Below are 22,235 nucleotides of genomic sequence, written 5' to 3'. Positions count from 1 at the left end.
AGTAAGTTACCAGTACTTTTTATTCAAAAAGCTGATAAACTAAGTTTATTTGAGTTGTCTTAAATTAGGAAAACTAAGTAAGCAGGAAATGTTGCTTCTCAGTGAGGAAGAATAAAACGATATGGTTTGAAAATGCCATGTCGTCCCTCACACAGCTCAGTCCACATGTTCATGATGCCTGCTTTTTTTCTGGAATATGTTGAGCAAACCTGGAGAAGCTTCAGCTCAAGAGATCATTGTTGTCATTGCTGTGATTCTTTACGTGATACTCTGACTTGGTGAGTAAATGTTTACTCTTATTCAAACTGTTTTTGTGGCTTCTCTCAGTTTAGCACCAGGTTTATGAACTTGCTAGCTAACTGGTGTTAGCCTAGCATTGCTGCTGCCTCTGGGCTCATGTTACTTAAAAATTAACCCCACAGCTTTAAAAATGTTATATGAAAAGCTCTCTGTGAAATTTTCTGTTGACTGTTTGAAACAGAAACGTGAGCAGCTACTTGATAAGATAGGGTGACCATATTTTTTTAATGGTGAAATTAAAAAATGTGATATAGGCTTTTACAAGTCAACAGGGGCAAAAAAATAACATAAAAACCTCTGGAATTAAATAATGGTACAGAAATAAGGCCTCATCTGTATAAGAAAGATTACCAGTACCGGGACGGTACGAGGGAAAGTTTTTTGCAGTTTGTCTGCAAAGCTGCAGTTGTGCTTTGGCATCTTTTAAACACCACTAGGCACTGCTGCATGCTGTCTCTCCCGTCTGTGAGCACAGAACAACAACTCACAAAGCAGCAGCTCAGGGATGGAGTCACACATATGGGTCCTCTGTAGGAAAAGCCGGACATTTTCATTCATCTTGAAAATCCCCCTGAATGCCCCAGACAGAACATGATCTTTTCCTGTCTTCTCTTATTAGACTTGAGATATGACTGCACTATGCTGTTGCTGACGACCCCAGTAAATTCTACAAGACATGCTGTGTAAGTAAATACAAACACTGAGAGTTTGGTCTGCATTTATTCAAAGATCATATCCCATAGACTTAGTTTAGAGGGACCACACTGTCTGCACTGTATATAGTGAAGTCTGCAAGTTTTTGAACAGTGCAATTTGTTTTGTGCCCAAATTATTTTCCAGATCATCAGAATGAAAGTTATTGGCCATGTTTGCAGAGCCCTTTTTAAAAATATGCTTTCATAACATTAATGTGTGTGGGGTGGTGGTCACGGCTATCCAGACTGACAGGTGGGACACTGAATGCCAGCTCTCCGGTGGGGACGGAGCCTGAGGTTGTCTAAATTGGGGTCTATTCTATAGTAAATGAAGAAAAAATGTTTTAAGAAAGCAAATATGTTGGTGTTCTAAAAAATATGTTTGTTTGCTTGCAGGACACCAGGAGAGATGAGTCCTCCGTCAAAGATTGTCAGTGAAGATGGTCGCCTGCAGGTTCAAGCTCATTGCATCTCCAACCCACATCCACTGCCACTGTACTGAAGGGAAGTTAAAGACTTTCTTCTGCACCTACATTTGGATCACCTCGATCCATGATAGTCATTCAGGCAGTGATGTCTGGACTGGAAACAAGCCATCCTTAAAATATTAGAATATACCAGCTCCTGTGTTGGAATGAAAAACAAATGTGTTGTTTAAACTACAGACAATAAATACATTTTATATTGATTATATCAGTAAGGTAACTTTCAAAACAAAGTTGTGGTAGGCCTAAACTTAGTTTCAGAATAATTAAATCTGAGACTTTGTTTCATTGTAAGATTATAACAATGATGGTAATATAACTGTTTGTTGTTCAGCAGAACAGTGTCCAGCATGCTGGCTCATATACCTTTTTACATTTGAAAATAAAAGTTGGGCTGATTTTAACACCATCACAAGAAGTGATGTTAAATGTTAATTATTCTTTTGAATCATACTTGCATTCAGCGTTATATTAATATAAGTGTTGTACTAGAGATGTCAAATATGATAAAACATAATGCAGGGCTCTAGAGTGCGACCAATTTGTTCGCAAATGCGACCAAATTTTTCAATGGTGCGACTAAAAAAAACCCTAGGTCACACCGGTGCGACCAACTGTTTGAGTAAAAAAAGAAAAGTCTCCATGTGGTCAACAACAGACACACATTATGCCTCTATCGTGATCTAAACCAATCAGAGATAGTCAGGAGCGGGACCTCTCTGATTGGCTGTGGTCCTGTTGAAAGTGCAGGTGGATAGAGAGAGGTGGGTAGCTTAAATAAAGCAGTAAAGCTCAAAAACTATTTCAACAACCACCAAACAGTAAATGAGAGCAGGTAAACGGATTCCACACAAAGACGTAAACACAGAGCGGACCTGACGCATCAGAGTCAGTGAGCTGTCGGCTTTCTCACCCGACGGCCCGTACACGGACACGCCGTCGGGGCTGAAAGCCGACAGCTCACTGATTCTGATGCGTCGGCGGGTCCGTGGTTTGTGTTTACGCCTTTTTTTGTGCTGGATTCTGAGCTGCAGGTTTTATCTCTCTCCAACCAAAATTCACTGAACCAGCAGCAAAACAAGATCCAAACTACAATTCACATTTGATAAATGTCGTCAGGAATTCCCTCCGACTTTTGCTGTTTTGCTTCCACCACAATAAAAATCACACTTCATGCACAGCTCTCTCTCTCTCTGTACTTCAAGAACAGTTTCCCGTCTCAAATCTCAATTTTTGCATTATTCATTCACTTATTACCCTACCAGTCTACCGTCGTTTACAGCACAGTCTGCTGCTGTCTTTCTTTTTTCTTTTTTTTTTTTAGCTTAAATGACCTCAGACAAGAATATACTGAAGAAATGTATACTTTTTAAAATTGTGCAAAATTGCAGAATATTTTTAGGGTTATCTGCTACAAAAAGGCAAGCCAGTAAAATCTGCTTCATGTTTTTCTGTTTATCCTCAGTTACTTTGACACAAAGGCCTCTGCTGTGATGCTCACACCTCTGATAAAGTCTCACATGTATAAGTACTGATAAATGATCAGAAGCAAAATTGAATCAAACCGGGACCTTGTGAATCGGAATCAGATGGATTATAGAAATCAGTGATGATACCAAGCCCTAGTGAGTAGCCTAGGCCTGACAGAATGGATGTAGCTGTGGGTAATGAGAAAAGATGAAAAGAACGATTGATAACTTTTTTGTTAAGTTAAGGCCTGATCCGTCAGAAATTCATAGCCAGCTCTGATACAGAGCCATCAATCTCTGAGCGCTGAAAAAGCAGCAGTGTATCCAGAAAACACAATATATGCTGCGATAAATGCACTGCTCAAGAGTCCCCTCTAACACTGCCTTTCTGTGGCAGGCAGCAGCAAACAGGTCGTCAGAGGAGGTCAAGATGATGATTAAGTTTAGCATTGTCTCGCTCTGCGGTAGAATATCACTTCCTGATCTGCCATGGCTGACGGCCTGGGGGTCAAGGTCCACCGAAACACAGCATTCCACCCGCAAGCTAATGGGATGTGCGAGCGGTTTCACCGGTCACTCAAGGCCACACTCCGGCTTCCTTAACAGGTGACGACTGGGTCGACCGTCTTCCTTGGGTTTTGCTGGGATTGCGTAGCGCGGTTAACGAAGACCTCGGGGAATTCTTAACTGAGACATTTTGGACTTTGGCAGGAGGTTGTCTCTGTTGACAGACTTAAGCCAGCACATGTTCTGCAAGATGATCAGGTGGTCCCGGCCCAGGCCCCTCTCCACGGCCGCCCACCTGCCACCGGGCTGATGGATTCTGCCTTTTCCCCTAGGAGCGCCCCACAACCAATGGAGCCCGAGTTGTCTGCAGCTTTTTCTGACCGCCAGTGCCAGCCTTGCTCCCGGGCTGGGTTTCCCTCAGCCAGTTCCCCACCCCCCCGGTTCAGCCGTTCAGGCCGTTTGCTTAAAGGGACTAGTTCTGCTGGTTGTTAGGGCATGTGTGGTGGACCACTAGAGGGCTCCACTCACACCCAGTGTTGAGGAAGTGTGTGTTGCTGTGTTTTGTGGCGCGATGTGTTCAGTTGATGTTGGAGAGGAATAAAGAAGGAGTGAGAATTAAGAGCTCTGTGTCGTATATGCTTACCTCCACAACATGACTTAATAATTGATCAACAAATCGATTTACTCTGCCTTACAGAAACCTGGTTGCAGCAGGATGATTATGTTAGTTTAAATGAATCAACACCCCCGAGTCATTCTAACTACCAGAAACCTCGAAGCACAGGCCGGGGGGGAGGTGTGGCAGCAATTTTTCACACCAGCCTATTAATTAACCAAAGACCCAGACAGACTTTTAATTCATTTGAAAGCCTGATGCTTAGCCTCGTCCACCCCAGCTGTGAAAATCAGAAACCAGTCTTACTTGTTATCATCTATCGTCCACCTGGGCCTTACACAGAGTTTCTGTCTGATTTCTCAGACTTTTTATCTGATTTAGTTCTGAGCTCAGATAAAATAATTATTGTGGGTGATTTTAACATCCATGTAGATGCTAAAAATGACAGCCTCAACATGGCATTTAATCTGTTATTAGACTCAATTGGCTTCTCTCAAAATGTAAAAGAACCCACCCACCACTTTAATCACACTCTAGATCTTGTTTTAACATATGGCATAGAAACTGAACATTTAACAGTGTTTCCTGAAAACCCTCTCCTGTCTGATCATTTCCTGATAACATTTACATTTACAATAATTGATTACACAGCGGTGGAGAGTAGACTTTATCACAGTAGATGTCTTTCTGAAAGCGCTGTAACTAAGTTTAAGAATATAATCCACCCACTGTTATCATCTTCAATGCCCTGTACCAACACAGAGCAGAGCAGCTATCTGAACGCTACTCCAACAGAGGTCAATTATCTTGTTAATAATTTCACCTCCTCACTACGTACGACTCTGGACACTGTAGCTCCTGTGAAAGCAGATGACTCGTAAGCTGGAGAGGATCATCAATTTAGCCTGGAGAAATAGTTTGTTGCGTTATAAGAAAGCCCTCCACAAAGCCAGAACATCTTACTATTCATCACTGATTGAAGAAAATAAGAACAACCCCAGGTTTCTCTTCAGCTCTGTAGCCAGGCTGACAAACAGTCAGAGCTCTGTTGAGCCAACCATCCCTTTAACGTTAACTAGTAATGACTTCATGAACTTCTTCACAAATAACATTTTAATCATTAGAGAAAAAAATTACCAGTAATCATCCCACAGATGTAATATTATCTACAGCTACTCTTAGTACCATTGATGTTAAGTTAGACTCTTTTTCTCCAATTGATCTTTCTGAGTTTTGGAATGGTTAAAAAGCTATGTAGGGAATAGGCAACAATATGTACAATCAGAATCAGAATCAGAATCAGAAACTTTATTGTCATTGTCATGAGAACAACGAAAATAAATGAATATAAATCTAATTTGATGGATATAGCTTGTGGAGTACCTCAAGGTTCAGTACTGGGTCCAAAAATGTTTATTATGTACTTAAATGATATCTGCAGAGTATCGGAGATTTTAAAGTTTGTAATATTTGCAGATGTTCAGGTGTGGAGTTGCCACAGGTTTTGGGGATGATCACACAGGAATTAACGATATTAAAGAAGTGGTTTGATATAAATAAATTATCATTGAATCTAGATAAAACCAAATTTATGTTGTTTGGAAACCAAAAGAAAAACATCCAAGTAGAAATATGTGTTGACAATGTATATTTAGAAAGAGTAAATGAAATAAAATTTCTTGGGGTGATCATTGACCACAAGCTCTGTTGGAAGCCACACATTACTTATGTTCGGGGGAAATTGGCACGGGGCATTGCCGTCCTGGGGAAAGCAAAGCATATGTTGGATCAGAAAGCACTGCACATTTTATACTGTGCTTTACTACTGCCATATATGAGCTACTGTGTAGAGGTCTGGGGAAACACATACAAAAGTAACACACAAACAATAACTATAATACAGAAAAGGGCCATTAGATTAATAAATAATGTAGGGTACAGGGACCATACAAATGCACTCTTTGTCAAAATGCAAGCTATTAAATTCCAAGACTTGGTGAAGCTTAAAACAGCACAAATAATGTATAAAGTAAGAAATAAATTGCTTCCCAAAGAAATCTGTAAATTGTTCATAGAAAGAGAAGGTGGGTATAACTTAAGAGGGAAATGGAATTTAAAAATACAAAGTGCTAGAACAACTTTAAGAACTATGTCTATCTCAATTGCAGGAGTTAAATTATGGAACAGTCTAACAGAAGAAATAAAAGACAGTCAAAACATAAAACAGTTTAAAGTAAAATATAAAAACCTAATTTTAAATAAGTATAAGAATGAAGAAAACGGGGTTAACCCAGGACGGTAATGTTGCTGGTAATGGTGTTGCGGTTCTTTTTTGTTTTTTTGTTTTGTTTTGGTTTGTTGTTTTTCCATAACTTGTGTATCTGCAAATATACACATTCTGTATTTTTCATATGAAAGAAACTATACTGTGGTGGGGCTTGCTAATTTCTTGTTTTTGATTTATGTATGTTATGTTTTGTTTTACTTCATATGTTTCATATGTTGTTTGTTTAATTTAAGACAAAAAAAAATTAAATGAATGAGAGGTAAAACTTGAGGGGGTAGGGACAAATAAGTAAATACTTCAGCCTACTCCTTTTCAAAGAAATAATGGAATGATATTTTGTAATGATTGTGAAGGCACATGTTTGAAATGTTTGAAATAAAAATGAACTGAACTGAATTGAACTGAACTGAACTGAGTTAACTTCAATAATTACTTCCTCCAAACCATCAACATGTCTTTTAGACCCCATTCCTACAAAACTGCTCAAAGAAGTCCTGCCATTAATTAATTCTTCGATCTTAAATATGATCAACCTATCTCTAATGATCAGCTATGTACCACAGGCCTTCAAGCTAGCTGTAGTTAAACCTTTACTCAAAAAGCATCTCTAGACCCAGCAGTCTTAGCTAATTATAGGCCAATCTCCAACCTTCCTTTATATCAAACATCCTTGAAAGAGTAGTTGTCAAACAGCTAACAGATCATCTGCAGAGGTTTATTTGAAGAGTTTCAGTCAGGTTTCAGAGCTCATCACAGCACAGAAACAGCTTTAGTGAAGGTTACAAATGATCTTCTTATGGCCTCTGACAGTGGACTCATCTCTGTGCTTGTCCTGCTAGACCTCAGTGCAGCGTTCGATACTGTCGACCATAATATCCTATTAGAGCAATTAGAACATGCTGTAGGTATTACAGGTACTGTGCTGCAGTGGTTTGTATCATATCTATCTAATAGACTCCAGTTTGTGCATGGAAATGGAGAGTCCTCTTCACACACTGAGGTTAATTATGGAGTTCCACAGGGTTCAGTGCTAGGACCAATTCTGTTTTCATTATACATGCTTCCCTTAGGCAGCATCATTAGAAGACATAGCATACATTTTCACTGCTATGCAGATGACACCCAGCTCTATCTGTCCATGAAGCCAGATAACACACACCAATTAGTTAAAGTGCAGGAATGTCTTAAAGACATAAAGACCTGGATGGCCGCTAACTTTCTGCTTCTTAACTCAGATCAAACTGAGGTTATTGTACTCGGCCCTGAAAATCTTAGAAATATGGTATCCAGGGGCGGATCTAGAAGGGTGGCATGGGGTAGCAAGTACCACCCTAAAATGATCCCTTGCCACCCCAGTTTTGCATATGACAGTGTTGTTTATTAAAATAAGATAGCATTAAGAGTTTGAGCGTAGTTACTGTCAACAGTGAATATAAATACTAAAACTGAATATATTGGATAGTGTCTCCCCCTCCACCATTAACAAATGGTTCAGCCCATAGCAGGACCGGCTTTTTTCTTATTTTCAGTAGCAAGCGATGCTTATGATTGTGCCAGAGCACATTCTGAACAACACCATGGGAATTTCGCTTTTTACACAGGTGGGTGGATGTTACACTCTGGAAATGGAAGGAAGGTGAGTGTTATTAACCCTCTGTGGTCCACAGACACGCTGCACCTCCAAATCACATGACTGATGTAAGCTGATACAGCAACAAGCTGCAGCCACGCTGAGTCTCTGTTTCAGCCACATTGAAAATTCAGACTTCAAAGTTTTTAAATTTTAATTACAGGCCAGTAAATCCAGAGTTATGATCATATATATAAGCCACACTTTTTTCTAAATACTGTCGTCACGTTTTTGTGTGGGTGTGTTTTAAGCGTTTTCTAAGGACAGCGCGAAAACAGTAAAGAAAGAAAAAAAGCCACCTCTTTCCTATCGGTGGAAAAATGCACCATGTCGACCAATTAAAAAAAAACAGTCAACACGTAGGATTTGGTTGTTTAGGAAGAGGGAAAAGGACGGTAACGGCAGTGAGAGAGAGCGAGCGAGTGAGAGAGAGAGAGTTTAGATGTGGGAGATTTGTGACGTTTAGTGTGGAGTGTTTACTTAGTGTTTTGTGTTGTTGTTCTGTTGTGTATTCGTTTTGTTTTGTGTGTCAGTGAGGGCACTAATGAATGTCACAGAGGCACATTTGTAAGCACTGTCACTAAATAGAAAACCAGTGATACACCTGCTGTTGTCAGGCCTGCAGGTTTGTCCCTGTGCTCTTCTGTCTGTTGGTGGACAAACTTGTTTTTTTACTGGCACACATCATTTGTAGGGCATCTTATTGCAACACCTGATTGTTCTCTTATTTTAATTTTCGTAATATGTTTAAATGGTTGTAGAAAATGAAAGAAACGGCAGGTGTATTGGCTGCATTTTTAGATAAATAGTTGTTTATGTTTACAAAATGTACAATTTATATTTGCATTTCAAGTTATAAAAATTTACTGTTTTTTTTTTTTTTTTACAGTAAAAAAATACTAGTAGGATTTTAAGTTCTTTGTGTGGTTTCAGATCAGTAACACTAATGCAGTATGTCAGTGAAAAAACAACTAAATTCAGTTGAGCTGAAAAGATACCAAACAAGGCAACGGGGGAAAAAATAAAATGAAACAATCTGAGGGTGAAATACAAACGTAAACTCAAAAGGAGTCAAAAGTGGCCGGTTGTATTTCAGACCTCAGAGGGTTAATCCAACAAATCATGAAAAATTAGGTTTAAATTTTTGTTCATGACAGTGCAGATTTCTGACATTTTGTGTAATTTAAGCTGTAACAATGTGATTGTTTTCTAACAGTGTGAAACATAAGTTAGACTTGTGTTTGTAAATGAACCGCCCCATGTTGTGTAGCTTTCTGGATTTTATAATTGTTGTGCTAAATATTTATTTATTATACAGGCTATACAGTACATAACATCAAAACTCACATGTTTTATGTAACTAAAGTGTGTAATTATGTGGGCTACAGACAATAATTAAGTTCTAGACTATATTTATATGAAAAACGTGTATACTTACTGCATTTGAATTATTCTAACCATATGTAACCACCTGCATATGTGTTTGGAAAAAAAAAGGCTTCGATTTTGCCACCCCATTTGATTTCTTTGCCACCCTCATGCCACCCTAAGAAAATTTCTCTAGATCCGCCCCTGATGGTATCTAAGCAGATTCTTACTCTGGATGGCATTACCTTGGCCTCCAGTAACGCTGTGAGGAACCTTGGAGTCATTTTTGACCAGGACATGTCCTTCAACGCACATATTAAACAAATATGTAAGACTGCGTTCTTCCATTTGCGCAACATCTCTAAAGTTAGAAATATCCTGTCTCAGAGTGACGCTGAAAAACTAGTTCATGCATTTATTACTTCCAGGCTGGACGACTGTAATTCATTATTATCAGGAAGTCCTAAAAACTCCCTGAAAAGCCTTCAGCTGATCCAAAATGCTGCAGCAAGAGTCCTGACAGGGACTAGAAAGAGAGAGCAGATTTCTCCTGTTTTGGCTTCCTGTTAAATCCAGAATTCAAAATCTTGCTCCTCACATACAAGGTCTTAAATAATCAGGCCCCATCTTATCTTAATGACCTTGTAGTACCATATCACCCTATTAGAGCACTTCGCTCTCGCTCTGCAGGCCTACTTGTTGTTCCTAGAGTATTTAAAAGTAGAATGGGAGGCAGAGCCTTCAGTTTTCAGGCCCCTCTTCTGTGGAACCAGCTTCCAGTTTGGATTCAGGAGACAGACACTATCTCTACTTTCAAGATTAGGCTTCAAACTTTCCTTTTTGCTAAAGCATATAGTTAGGGCTGGACCAGGTGACCCTGAATCCTCCCTTAGTTATGCTGCAATAGACATAGGCTGCCGGGGGATTCCCATGATGCACTGAGTTTCTCCTTTCTAGTCTTGTTAGATTGTTAGTTAATCATTTACAAATGAATATTGTCTGTATGGACAGCAATTTTGCCCCCTTAAAAGTGCACATGTGAAACTGGTTTTAAGCGATGCTGTTGAAACATTTGGGTGCGCCTAACTGTGGTGCTGGTGCACCTAATAAAAAAAGTTAGGCGCACCAGTGCAACTGTGGCAAAAAGTTAGTCTAGAGCCCTGTAATGTGATTTTTTTTAAAGTAAGTTACCACAAATTGTTATTTAATTTAGTTGAACTTGAAATGTTTGTCAGTGGGTAAACAATTAGTACTGCACAGTCAGAAACATCAAGTTATTCTTAGTACTGCATACTTGCAATGAATGAGTGGTCCTAACAGTCATAAGTAAGCTTTACTTAGTGTTTTTAAGGCAACGAGTTTGCATAGTTTTTTTGATTTCTGGGAACTAATTAGATTTTACAGGGTGATGCTGCCCTGTGTTCCCCATGCCTTGTTAAGTTTTCACATGTTAGTGTATCCATTCTTTCTTACTTCCTGTTTTATCAGTTAGTCTTGAGTGCACTGTCTTGTTGCAGCTCTGCTCCCCAGGTGATTCATCTCTGCTCCAGTCACCCTTCTGTATATTTATAGTTGCTGTCTTTCTCTTAGTCTTTGTCACATATTGTCAGCCCTGTGTTTTATGCTTTTTTTCCACCTTCTGTAGTTTCTCCAGGCTCTTGGATTTAGTTGCCCTTTTAATTGTTTTCCTTGGACTGTTCTGCACATACAACTTATAGGTACTCTTTAAGATTTATTTGAATTAATTTGATTGGGGATTGGTTAATTGGTAACTCTAAATTGCCCATAGGTGCAAATGTGAGTGTGAATGGTTGTCTGTCTCTATGTGTTAGCGCTGCAACAGACTAGCAACCTGTCCAAGGTGTACCCCGCCTCTTGCCCTAAGACAGCTGGGATAGGCTCCAACCCCAACCCCACCCCCGCGACCCTGACAAGGATAAGTGGAAGAGAATGGATGGGTGGATGGGTGGACAACACCGAAGAGAATGGGTCAACGTTCTTCTGTCAATAATATAGCAACTCCATCTACTTAGTTCAACGACTGTTTTTGCCATCAAATGCAAAATGAGCTAATATATTTCACCAAATACTAAAATGGCTCAGTTTAAACATTTGATTTGTGTTGAAATGCTGAATAAAAATGTGAAATTTCCAAATACTGCATTCTGTTTTTCTTTGCATATTACAAAAATTCTTGGAATCATACAGACAGACATGCATGCATTCTCCATTTTCTTGGAGAATGCTTTTCTCTGACTTAAGACTACAGTGTAGTTTGAACTGAGTGCTCACCATCTGTGTCCTCTAGGGCTTGAATCATATCAGGGTCAAGTGCTGTGCTGACCAACATCTCCACATAGCTCCTGAACATGTCCCTCATGGCTCGACTGTTCACTCCACCCCGCGCAGGCCCTAAAACACAAAACCAGCTGCACAGAGGCCTGGACACAGTAATCGTTGGTTGAAGGCAATGGGTTAAAAATAAATGTGTGCATCATATGCACTCAAAGAACAGCTGACCTTCATCATCACTGAGTAAGGAGTAGTCGGACTCAGATGAAGAGGACAGCACCGCCTTCAACCATTTCTTCCTTTTCTTGGGTGGAGGCTCAGCCTTGTCCTTTGAAGTCTTGGCTCTTCCCTGAAATGCCATCTTTATGTCTCCTCGGTTCTTCTCTTCTTTTGATGCCATTGTATAATCTCTGTTGACTTGCTCCATGTTCTCCTTTCTTTCTTTTTCCTGAGCTTTCTCCTTTTCTTTCGGCTCACCATCTGTCTCCATGTCCCTCTGCTGTCTGTCCTTCTGGTCTCTGTGCCTCTCTCCCCATTCCCTCTCCCTAAGTTTTTGTTCTCTCTCTCTCTCCTGTTTCTCCTTTTCTATCCTCTCCCTCTCTTTTTGTTCTCTCAGTGATCTTTCCTTTTCTTTCCATCCTCTCTCTTGGTTCATCCTTTCCCTCTGCTCCCTATCCTGTTTTTCCTTTTTCCTTTGCTGCCTCTCTTTAAGTTCCCTTTCTTTTTTCTCCTTCTCCCTTCTTTCACTCTCACTTTCCATTTTCACATCTCTGTGACCCCTCTCATTTTGTTCTCCACCATCTTTTTCTTTCTTGTGCCTCTCTTCTTCTTGTTCTTTGCGATCTCTCTCCTCCTTCCTTTCTCTTTCCTTATGTTCCGTTTCTACTTTTTTCCTTGTTTCTCTCTCTCTTCTTTCTCTTTCTCTCTGCTCCATTAGCTCTCTTTCATTCCGTCTCTCCTTGTGTCGACTATCTATTGGAGGTTGGCTCTGATTGTGAATGGTCAGCAGCTGTTTAGGTAGAGGCTGGCGTCTGTCAGTCAGTAGACATGAGGAGAGACACTAACTTAATTGGTGTTTGTCTTAAGCACAGGCACATGAAACATAGATTAATTAAAATGTTGAAATTAGTCACTGAATTGTTTTTGTGTGGTACAGTCTATGTGTGTTGAGAGTTCATCAACAAGTTTTATGGGAGGGGGGAGTTTGGGCCTGGTAATCCAGGGTAACCTTGATGCAGGCCAGTTCTGGTTACACTTTCCACTCAGTGTCTTTCTCTCGCCTTACCTCAGAGTCAGGCCAGCTCTGTGCCATGGCTTTCGTGAACACACTCTGACGTAATCTTTTTTGTTGACATTCTCCAAGAACTTCACATATAAACGCTGGTAGTGCACTTTGGCATCACCAAAGTAACCCAAATACTGAGAGAACAGACAACAATTAATATGTCATAAAGAGATATATTTGTAAAAATTCTAATGTTGCAAAGAATATAATGATCCATTCTACAGAAAACTGCTTTAATGTTACGTTTTAATAGGCTGAGAAGAGAAAAACGTCAAGCATCAAAGAGACTGGCTCTGGGAACAATACCAGGTCTGTGTTGAACTGTTTTGAACCCAGAGCTGTCCACCAACAGTTTATGTCCTTAAACATAAACTACGTCTTTTTGAAAAACTCACGTTACTTGTTGCACAGAACTGCCTTTGACCATCTTTGATCTCTGGGCTGAATTTCTGGAGCAAAGCTTTTTGCACCCTCCAGATAGGTGGAGGCTCTCGGCCTGTCTGCAAGGCCATCTAGTGATACAGACAGACAGTCAGCATATATTATGGCTGGTAAGTTATCTATTCAGAACACATACTTCCTGAGGCCTGTGGCATGACTCACCTTAAGAGTACCAATGTCCTCAGTTCGCACCACAAACTCATCCCGCTCACGGAAGATTCCCTCACCTCCACTCTCACTGTCTTCTTCTTCACTCTCCCCAGCGATGGCAGCATCAGCCTGCTTCTTTGCCAGGTGAAGGGAGGTAAGACGCTGGGATTGTGGGGCCTCCTCTGGCGTTGGAGGTGATGGTGGGTGAGAGGACAATGAAGAGGGTGAGGAGGATAAAGTGGAAAAGTAAGGCAACCCAGCTTCAGGTTCCTGATCCTGATCAGAGGATGATGGGGGAGGTGTGGTGGATGGGGGCGGGGTCGATTGGCCGAAGGGAAGGTTGAACAGCGGTGACGATGGGATGACTGGTGGCGAGGTGGAGGGGGGTGGGGAGGTGGCTGCAGTTGAAGCCTGCTGGTAGGAGGATTGCTGCATATGCTGATCAGAAGAAAGATCACTTAGACTGACTTCTTCCTCATTCTGTTGGACTGGTGGTGGAGAAGGTACAGAGATTGACGGGGGAGGGAGAGGCGATGGTGATGAGTATGTGAGCGGTGAGGAGGAGATGAATGGTGATGGAGGTGCAGGAGCAGGCACACGTCCTGATGGTGAATCTGAAAGAAAAGGCACAGGGTGAGTTTATAATATTACTTGAAAAGACTTCGGGCATACCGGGCATTTGCTCGGTGGCCCGGTGACTTTTTTTTTTCTTTGTAACGGCATAAACAATGAAAGGTGGTGGATTGGCCAGATGCTGGTCGGTGTGTAAAAATAACTCAGTTGTTTGGTGGTGGCTGTGGCGGTGCTCAATAATAATAATAATGATGATGGATTGCATTTATATAGCGCTTTTCGGGGCCCTCAAAGCACTGTACAAATGCCACTATTCATTCACTCTCACATTCACACACTGGTAGAAGCAGCTACAGTTGTAGCCACAGCTGCCCTGGGGCAGACTGACAGAAGCGAGGCTGCCATATCAGATTCACTTCCTCAGATTCAGTAACATTAGCAAGTGGTGGAGGCCAGCAGGTGGATGAGAGAAAGGGGAGGCAGGAGGACAGACCCGAGGTGGCCAAGATGTCAGGTGAACTGAACTTCAGGTAAGAAGTTATGACCTGCAGTCTATCAGGTTCAGATATAAACCAAGTTTAGGTGGAGTTTATTTTTGTTGTGCTGACTTTTTACAGTCAGTTACAATAACTCGTACTGCGTGCTAGCTAGCATGACGGAGTTTCTATATAGCTGGGTGGGTGCTATGATGTTACTGATAGTGAACTTTATTTAATTCATAAGGTTAGTTAGTAGAGTTGCCAACCGTCCTGTAAAAAGACGGAATCGTCTCGTATTCAGAGAAAATATTACGCGTTTCGTGTTGAGGTGAAAAGGAACAGTTTGTCCCAGACTTCAGCTACAATGAAAAAGACACAAAGCTGGAGTTATTCTGTGTCTTTGCTGCACAGCTGCCTCTTCTTCTCTCATTCTCTCCCCTGCCTCTCCTGTTGCTACTTCAATCATGAAACTGATCAGTGATCAGCTGATCGTCTCTCTTGTTTGTTTATCGCCCACTTTGCGCCAGAAAGAGGAAACCAGCGGTTGTCGCACTAAACAACAGCAGCACGTTTAAGCTTGATCAGCTGTTGTTAGAATTTATTTAATATTAATTTCTAGTATCAGCTGATGTTTGCTGGAGCCACAGCTGTAAAGCTGCTGGTCATGATATCGGTTTAGATATCTGGTGAGAGGGAAACATGAGGATGAAACCAGGAGATGTCCTTACTGAATCATCAGGGCTGTGATGGAGAAACAGGTTTACCTTTTAGGTCACATGAATGAGTTGAAGTTATGAACTGTTTCTGAGAGACAAATAACACCAGGATCCTTTTCTAAGCAGCTGACAGCTGGTAACTGTGCAGGGGCGGGTCTAGCAAAGTGTTGCCAGGGGGGCAGGTAGGGCATTGACAGGGAGAGGGGGGCACAAAGAAATACTTTTCTTTCTTATTCTCATTTAAAATGTCTCGCTTTTATTAAATAATTATCTAAATCTTACAACCAAAGTTTTTATCTGATGTAAAATGTATAGAAATCATACATATAACATCGAAGCAGCTGGAATCCACAGCTGTGCGTGTTCATGGAGCTGCATGTTCACCTGCTGGACGTCACTACCTGACAAGTTTAACTGTCTTCAGAACATTGCAGAGGCCTTATTGACAGTGTTTGGCTCTACATGTCTGTGTGAGCAGATTCTCTCATATGAGTCCTCAGGTAGCCTCTGAATGCTGAACACTGGGAGACCTGTGTCTCTGAGTGGGAGACCAGAGATCACATTAACATATGTCTCTGTATTAACAAACATGCCATATTGGCCCAGTTTATTATTCTTATCATTGTTGTGAGGAGACCATAAATAGCATTTACATTTTCTGTTGTACAGTTCATTTGCTGTTATGGATAAAAAGTGTCTTTTTCTTTGTTTCAAAATAGCTGATAACTATTCGCTGACAGCTGCCAACATCTGTCAACAAATATAATTCTATAAAGTTGTTCTATATAGTGTGTAACTGTTAATACAGAGCGTTATTACATTTATTGCTAATGCAATCATATGGCACACTGACTTCTGAGGAAATTTTAAATGGCACTCATTATCAGAAAGATTGCCGACCCCGGATCTAGAGAATTTTGTCGTGTCCAAATTCATGGGCTGCATCCTCCTGAGGACCCGGCCTTCGCGGTCTATGTGGGCCGGGTCCTCAGAAGGTCGGGTAGACCGGAAGCCTTCAGATTAGCGTCACCGCTGTCTCGGTGGACTTTAATAAGCTCAGCCGTCTGCTCCTTGCTATCTAAAATATAACAGGACACTGGAGTAAACTATCGACCATCTCACACTTCTGTTTCAGTTTTCTGTGTGACGTTTATTCAGCTGTGTGAAAACTATAACTTTAGTCTCAGCCAAACGGATTTACTCAGGAACAAATAAAACACGAAAAAGCCAAAAAATAACATTTTAGGTTATATAAGTGACTTACGTTTAACCTCAGTAGTGAAAGACCGCGGTGATCTGAAAATGATGTGCAGGGAGTGTGCCATTCTCGGCAGCTGTAGTGACCCTCGACCTCCTGGTCAGCTATCGAGCTGGTGGGTAGCAGACGTCTCCGAAAACGTCGGAGCACTTTTGCAAATATGTGATGTCTTGATAAACCGAGCAGATATTTGGAGTTTACACGGCTACATGCTCGCCTGAAAATATCTTTAAAGTTTATTTTGTGACCCAGAAAGAATAATAAGAGTAATTTTAAAACTTAGTAGCGGCCGCCATTGTTGAAAACTGGAATTGGCTGAGCAGTGCTATGAATTCTGGGATATGGTGGGCCACGAAGGACACACCCGACCCATCCTTCAAATTCGGGGAAAAGGAGGACACATTAGTCGGCTGTATTTGGAAGAGTCTATGAATTTGGACGGCCTTGTGACATAATTGGTCTACAAATGCGGCCTCAGGAGGATGCAGCCCATGAATTTGGACACGACACATTTTTAGAAATTTGACAGTGGAGACAATGTTTTAACAGCGAGACACTAACATCTACAACCAAGCTGAAGTTACACATGTGTTAAATGGAGGCCATCTCACAGATGAGCACCACAGAACGTAACTACAAACTGAAGCTGTTAAAGAGGAAATAAGAGGACAAATATAAATACCATCATGGCCCTCCATAATCTGCGTGTCAGTTGCTGTATCCTCCCTCTCCTGCTTTTCCGCTGGTCCCTGCAACATATTGTGTGAATGCCTGATGTTTTCTTCTTTGCTTGCCATCTCCTCGCCTTCCTCCTTCTTGCTGTTTTCTTCTTCTCTTTCATGCTGAGATCCTACCCCCTCCATGTCCGACAGTGTGGAAATCATTTTTTGTTCCTCACGTGTGTTTTGTTTACTTTGTGTGTTATGCTGAGTGTGTGCAAGTGCCCCATCTTTTATGCTCTCCATACTAGGAATGAGGGGAGAATTGGTCTTGAGAGGCGGGCTGAGCGACGGCTCCTGTGGCGTGGGTGGAGAAAGCATGGGTTGTGCTTTGACTACTGCAGAAGCCACTGCAGCAGCCAGTGAGTGTGGAGTGTCATAGAGGGCAGAGATTGCAGATGAGATGCTCTTCTGCAAGTCCTGGTTCTTATTTACTGAATCCTCCTCATCAGAGGAGAAAGAGGGGAGAGTCTCCAGGTTTCTTTTCAGTTCATCATCCAGAGGTTTGCAGGGACTTTGGCAGCTACTGAGGGTTAGGTCTGGCCCTTCACCCGGGCTGCCATCGCTGAACTGTCCTGGAGGCTGCTGGGGAGAAGTTGGTGGTAGGGGAGGAGATGGTGAGGATAAGCATTTAATTCCTCCCCTCATAGAGGAACAGGTTTCTTGGTTGCCTCCATCATGTCTTGGTTCAAGGGCTGGCTGTACTTTACCTGTCTTCAGAAAATCCAAAAAAGAGGCCATGAAGCTTGGTTTGAAGTCCAAGACCTTCTCGTCAATCTGTAAAAAAGCAGAAGCTAATAACTGATGGTGTTATGACATAATAATTGCCAGCATTCACTTAGAAAGACTACAGTGGACATCTATTCAAAGGCTGTTTTCTTGTATTTGTGTCAGTGTGGATGGTATACTTGCACATAAACCACTACTTTGGACACTGATGTGTCCCTCCATACACATCAGTTGTTCACCTAAGTGGCTGCATTTTCAACTTGAGAGATTCTGCAGATCTGATTCTGCAGATCTTTGCTCCCCACTGCTGTCAGACTCCAGAACAAAGACTTTGCAGATGACCAAACACACACATCCACACATGTGAAATACAGTGCAATTTTACTTTTTTCTGACAACCTACTATTTAATTCAGTTGTATATAGTGTTTAATGCAGTTGTTTAAAATGTTTAATGCAGTTGTATATAGTATCCTATTCTTATTATCTTATCCAATTCCATTATTTTTCTTAATTTTTGCTACTGTAACTTTGCACTGTCCACTTTCTGCTGTGACACAACAAATTTCCCACGTGTGGGACTAATAAAGGTTATCTTATCTTATTTTAAGGTAAATGACAGATTTGTAATTTGATCCATAAAGTCCAAACCCTCCAAGTTTGCTATGATGTCATAAAACAGAGTATTTTGTGTCAAAGTTTACTTTCATGGGCAGAGCTGCGTAGGCCTCAGTGAGTGACTTTTACACAATATGCCCTTCAGCAAACAGTGAACCCACTCTGCAACTTCATATGCTTATCAAATATCTAGAAGAACATTTTACAAGCTAAGCTGTTGCAGGTGTGGCATCCCATTACTGTAGCACACTGCACTCTTTCGAACAATTCATTCTTTCACAACTGAAACAAACTGGCCAGGTAACTGACAACAGCTGAATTCAAATCATTGTATTGACCCGATACGTTTGTCCATGTATTGCGTATATAGCTCATAGCAAATAAAGAGACACCCTTTGTGCTGAATTTTTTACATGTGGACTAAACAACAATCTAACTTTTCCATTATAATAAAGTTTGTAAGAGCTGTGAAGGAGTTTTCCACTTTAGCAGTAAATACAGATCTTGGTAGTACAGCTTAACAGCCAGCAGATGGCACTAAGGTCTTGTGCTGAAAAATGCAGTAACTGGCAACAGCTGCCTTGGTGGCAGGCATCGCTCTCCTCTTCGTTTTGTAAGCCAGAAAAAGCTGGCTGTCAATCAGCCTCATCCACTTTCTTTCCAAATTATACAAATTAAAATAGAGTTGATGTTGTTGTTCTTTTGTTCCACTGCAGACTCTACCAGGGATCAGTGCCACATTATTTCACAGGTATTGTCTAAATGCCTATAACTACCTGATTTATGAAGAAATGCTTCTTCCAGAGGCTTGAATTTGAATAGATGACATATGAATTATATATGAAGCTCCTGGCTTTCCTCATTTATGCAATGGACTAAAGGAACTTACTGAATTTGAGAGTTTCTGCATAGCAGTCCAGGCTTCAGGATTCAGTGAATTGTCAGTTTCTTTCTTCCAACCATCCACCACCAGCTGTTTTACAGTTAAAACCGTAATGACAAGGGTAAATAAATATATAACAAAGGATAGGTCAAACCATTACAGAGAAAGGTTAAACTTGATACCCAGTTTAGCTATAATGAGTATTGTTATTGAACCAATACTTATTGTCTCAGGAAATTAAACACGAGAAAAACAGCAATGTTTTTGCTGTACTGTCCTGCAACGTCGTTGTCTTTCACCCATTTTGAAGGTGGAGTCCTACAGACGCCAAGTCGGCACTTTAACACTTAGTCTGTTTTTTTACTTGCAGTGCTAACAACATTTACTAAATAATAAGAGTGTTGCTTAAATGTGCAATTACTTTCATTTTGGGGGAGATTTCAGGCGTCCCTTATACTGAGAATATTGATTGTACATACAGAGCATCTTCCCGTTGCCATGGCAACTAGCTTTCGTTTCACTCTAGCATGAAACTCAAAGTTGAAACTGCCATGTAAAATCAGTCAGCTTCCACTCATGGTGACAGTTGTTTCTCCCACACATTCACAGACAACACTGAAACCTCAGCACAAATGATATTACATGACTACAAGGATAAATCTGTTTCTGCTCATTGTTTATTCTGAACTTCACTTTATAACATGGCTCATAACTGAAGGTCTCATTCCCCCATCTTAAAGTAGTTTTTAATGTGTTTTTAAAAAAAACATTTTTAATGTAGGCCATTTAATTTACCTGCAAAGACTTACTAATGGGCATACTAGAATAAAGAGTTACAATTCCAGTTTTTATATGAATGTCACGGACCCGGCTCTGGAGGACTCGGGGGTCCGTGACCAGTTTTGACTGTTGTTATTGTTGTTAGTATTATTATTATTTGGTGATGTGTGTTTTCTCCACAATGCTGTGTTAGTCTGTGTCCCACTCGTATGTATAGGCAGGGTGTGGGTGTATACGTGTATATGTCTGCGGGTGTGGCTGGAGGATGGAGCACAGCCACCTGCAGGCCTGATAGGTGTGGCCCTGCGAAGGACTGGCCACACCTGAAGTTCCTGCCACACCTGTTGGTGATCAGGGCTCGTCGGGGGAGCTACTTAGGAGAGTGTTGGAGCTCCCACCGGCGCGGGATCATTGAGTTATCGTACCAAGTTAGTGTGTCAGCATATGTCTGTGTTGTTCGTATATGCCCGCCGAGGGTTAGTGTTGACGGCTGCCTCTATGGTTTCCCTGCAGGAGGAAGAGTGGTCCAGAAAGGCAGCACGCACGGGGTGTGCGGAAACACAACAGCGGGGAGCACGAGCACGAGCACAGACGTCGGAGGGAAGCACGCACACGGGGTTCAAGGGAGCAACGGGGAGTTATTGTGTTTACAGTTTTTCACTGTGAATAAAGAGCACTGTTTGCATCGCAGAGTCTGCGTTTTGGGTCCTCCTTTCCCCACATCCCCACGGTCTGCCAGCCAGACCGTGACAATGAATGAAGAAAGAAATTATACTGTCAGTAATTATAAGTAGTGTTTGATTTCCATGCATTTTAGCAGAATAATGAGCAACATTGTTGAGAAGAGCCAGAGAATTTTCTCCCTCAGATTCATTTTCATGACAAAAAGAAACAAAGAAGAAAAGAATGGGTATAAAAAAGAAAAGCAAAGAAGCAGACAATAACATAAATGTACAAATAAAGAGAAATATAAATAAAAGTACTGTTTATTATTATGTTAATCAGTTTTGTTTTTTTATTTAAATAAAAAAATTCTTCTATTGAAGTCTTTCTTCATTCACAAACGTTCGGTTTTTGTAGTTTTCTTATGGTGCTTTTGAAAGTTGAAGTTGAACAATATTTATTTAAAAAATTAATTTTGCTCTATTGTTCTCACTCTCTCTGTCTCTCATTAGACAGGCAAAGGCCTTCATCACATTTTTATATATAAAACATATATGTTGTATTATAAAAGGATAGTGGAATAGTCAAACAGCCGTCAGCACACAAAGAAAATGAATATTAAATAAAGCTGTGAAAACATTAAATGACTCAATAACAAATTGATATATAAAAATGTACACACATAAGGTCGTTTGTATCTACAAATACAGCATATTTACAGTGTAAGATGGAGAAAGTTAGACACTAATTAAAATTACTTACAGTGTTATGAATGTCTCATTTCTGTAAAACACCTCAAAGTTACCCACTACTTCATTTCTTTAAAAATATTGTTACCTGCTTATTCTACTAAACCTATCAGTAAGTATTTATGGACCAATTAAACGACAAAAAAATCACAAAAGGTTCATACTGGTTATGTGATTATTTTTTTAAAGCAGAGGATGGCAGATTTTATTCTCCCTATGTCTCTGAGCTCTTTTTTTTAAACTATTTTCTTGTTCACTAAAACAAAATCCACTCTTCAGATAATTGTGTTTTCACTTAAACAGTAATTTCTTTTGTTTACAGAATTAGTCATCTGGCTTTCCCATAAAAAAAAAGTCCCCCCATTCTTAAAATATAATCTGACTCAGGGGAGAAAACTTTCACCTCCGGCCTGCCTCGCACTGCGAACTTCCATTCAAATTTGCAGAATGACACCTTTAGACATCTGTTTCCAAAATGTTATAGTGTAGCAGATAAAATACACTTTTATCAGACATTTCTATTGCAGCTTTTATGAGAAGCCTC

At 40.7% G+C, this 22,235-nt stretch overlaps 1 protein-coding gene across 3 annotated transcripts in view; it reads right to left on the bottom strand.

Moving 5' to 3' along the window:
• Window positions 1–22,235, bottom strand: part of prr12b (proline rich 12b) — a 62,185-nt gene that overhangs the window by 7,830 nt on the left and 32,120 nt on the right. For all 3 annotated transcript variants that reach the window (XM_026166200.1, XM_026166201.1, XM_026166202.1), the window contains exons 6-11: window positions 17,234–18,047; window positions 13,538–14,139; window positions 13,330–13,446; window positions 12,935–13,068; window positions 11,878–12,680; window positions 11,650–11,769 (exon numbers count right to left, since the gene is read on the bottom strand). In XM_026166200.1, the coding sequence (XP_026021985.1) occupies window positions 11,650–11,769; window positions 11,878–12,680; window positions 12,935–13,068; window positions 13,330–13,446; window positions 13,538–14,139; window positions 17,234–18,047 (2,590 nt within the window). The remainder of the gene's footprint in view (window positions 1–11,649; window positions 11,770–11,877; window positions 12,681–12,934; window positions 13,069–13,329; window positions 13,447–13,537; window positions 14,140–17,233; window positions 18,048–22,235) is intronic.

This window comes from Astatotilapia calliptera, chromosome 4 (assembly GCF_900246225.1).
Source record: "Astatotilapia calliptera chromosome 4, fAstCal1.2, whole genome shotgun sequence".
Taxonomy (NCBI): domain Eukaryota; kingdom Metazoa; phylum Chordata; class Actinopteri; order Cichliformes; family Cichlidae; genus Astatotilapia; species Astatotilapia calliptera.
This window is presented reverse-complemented; position numbering and strand designations above follow the sequence as displayed.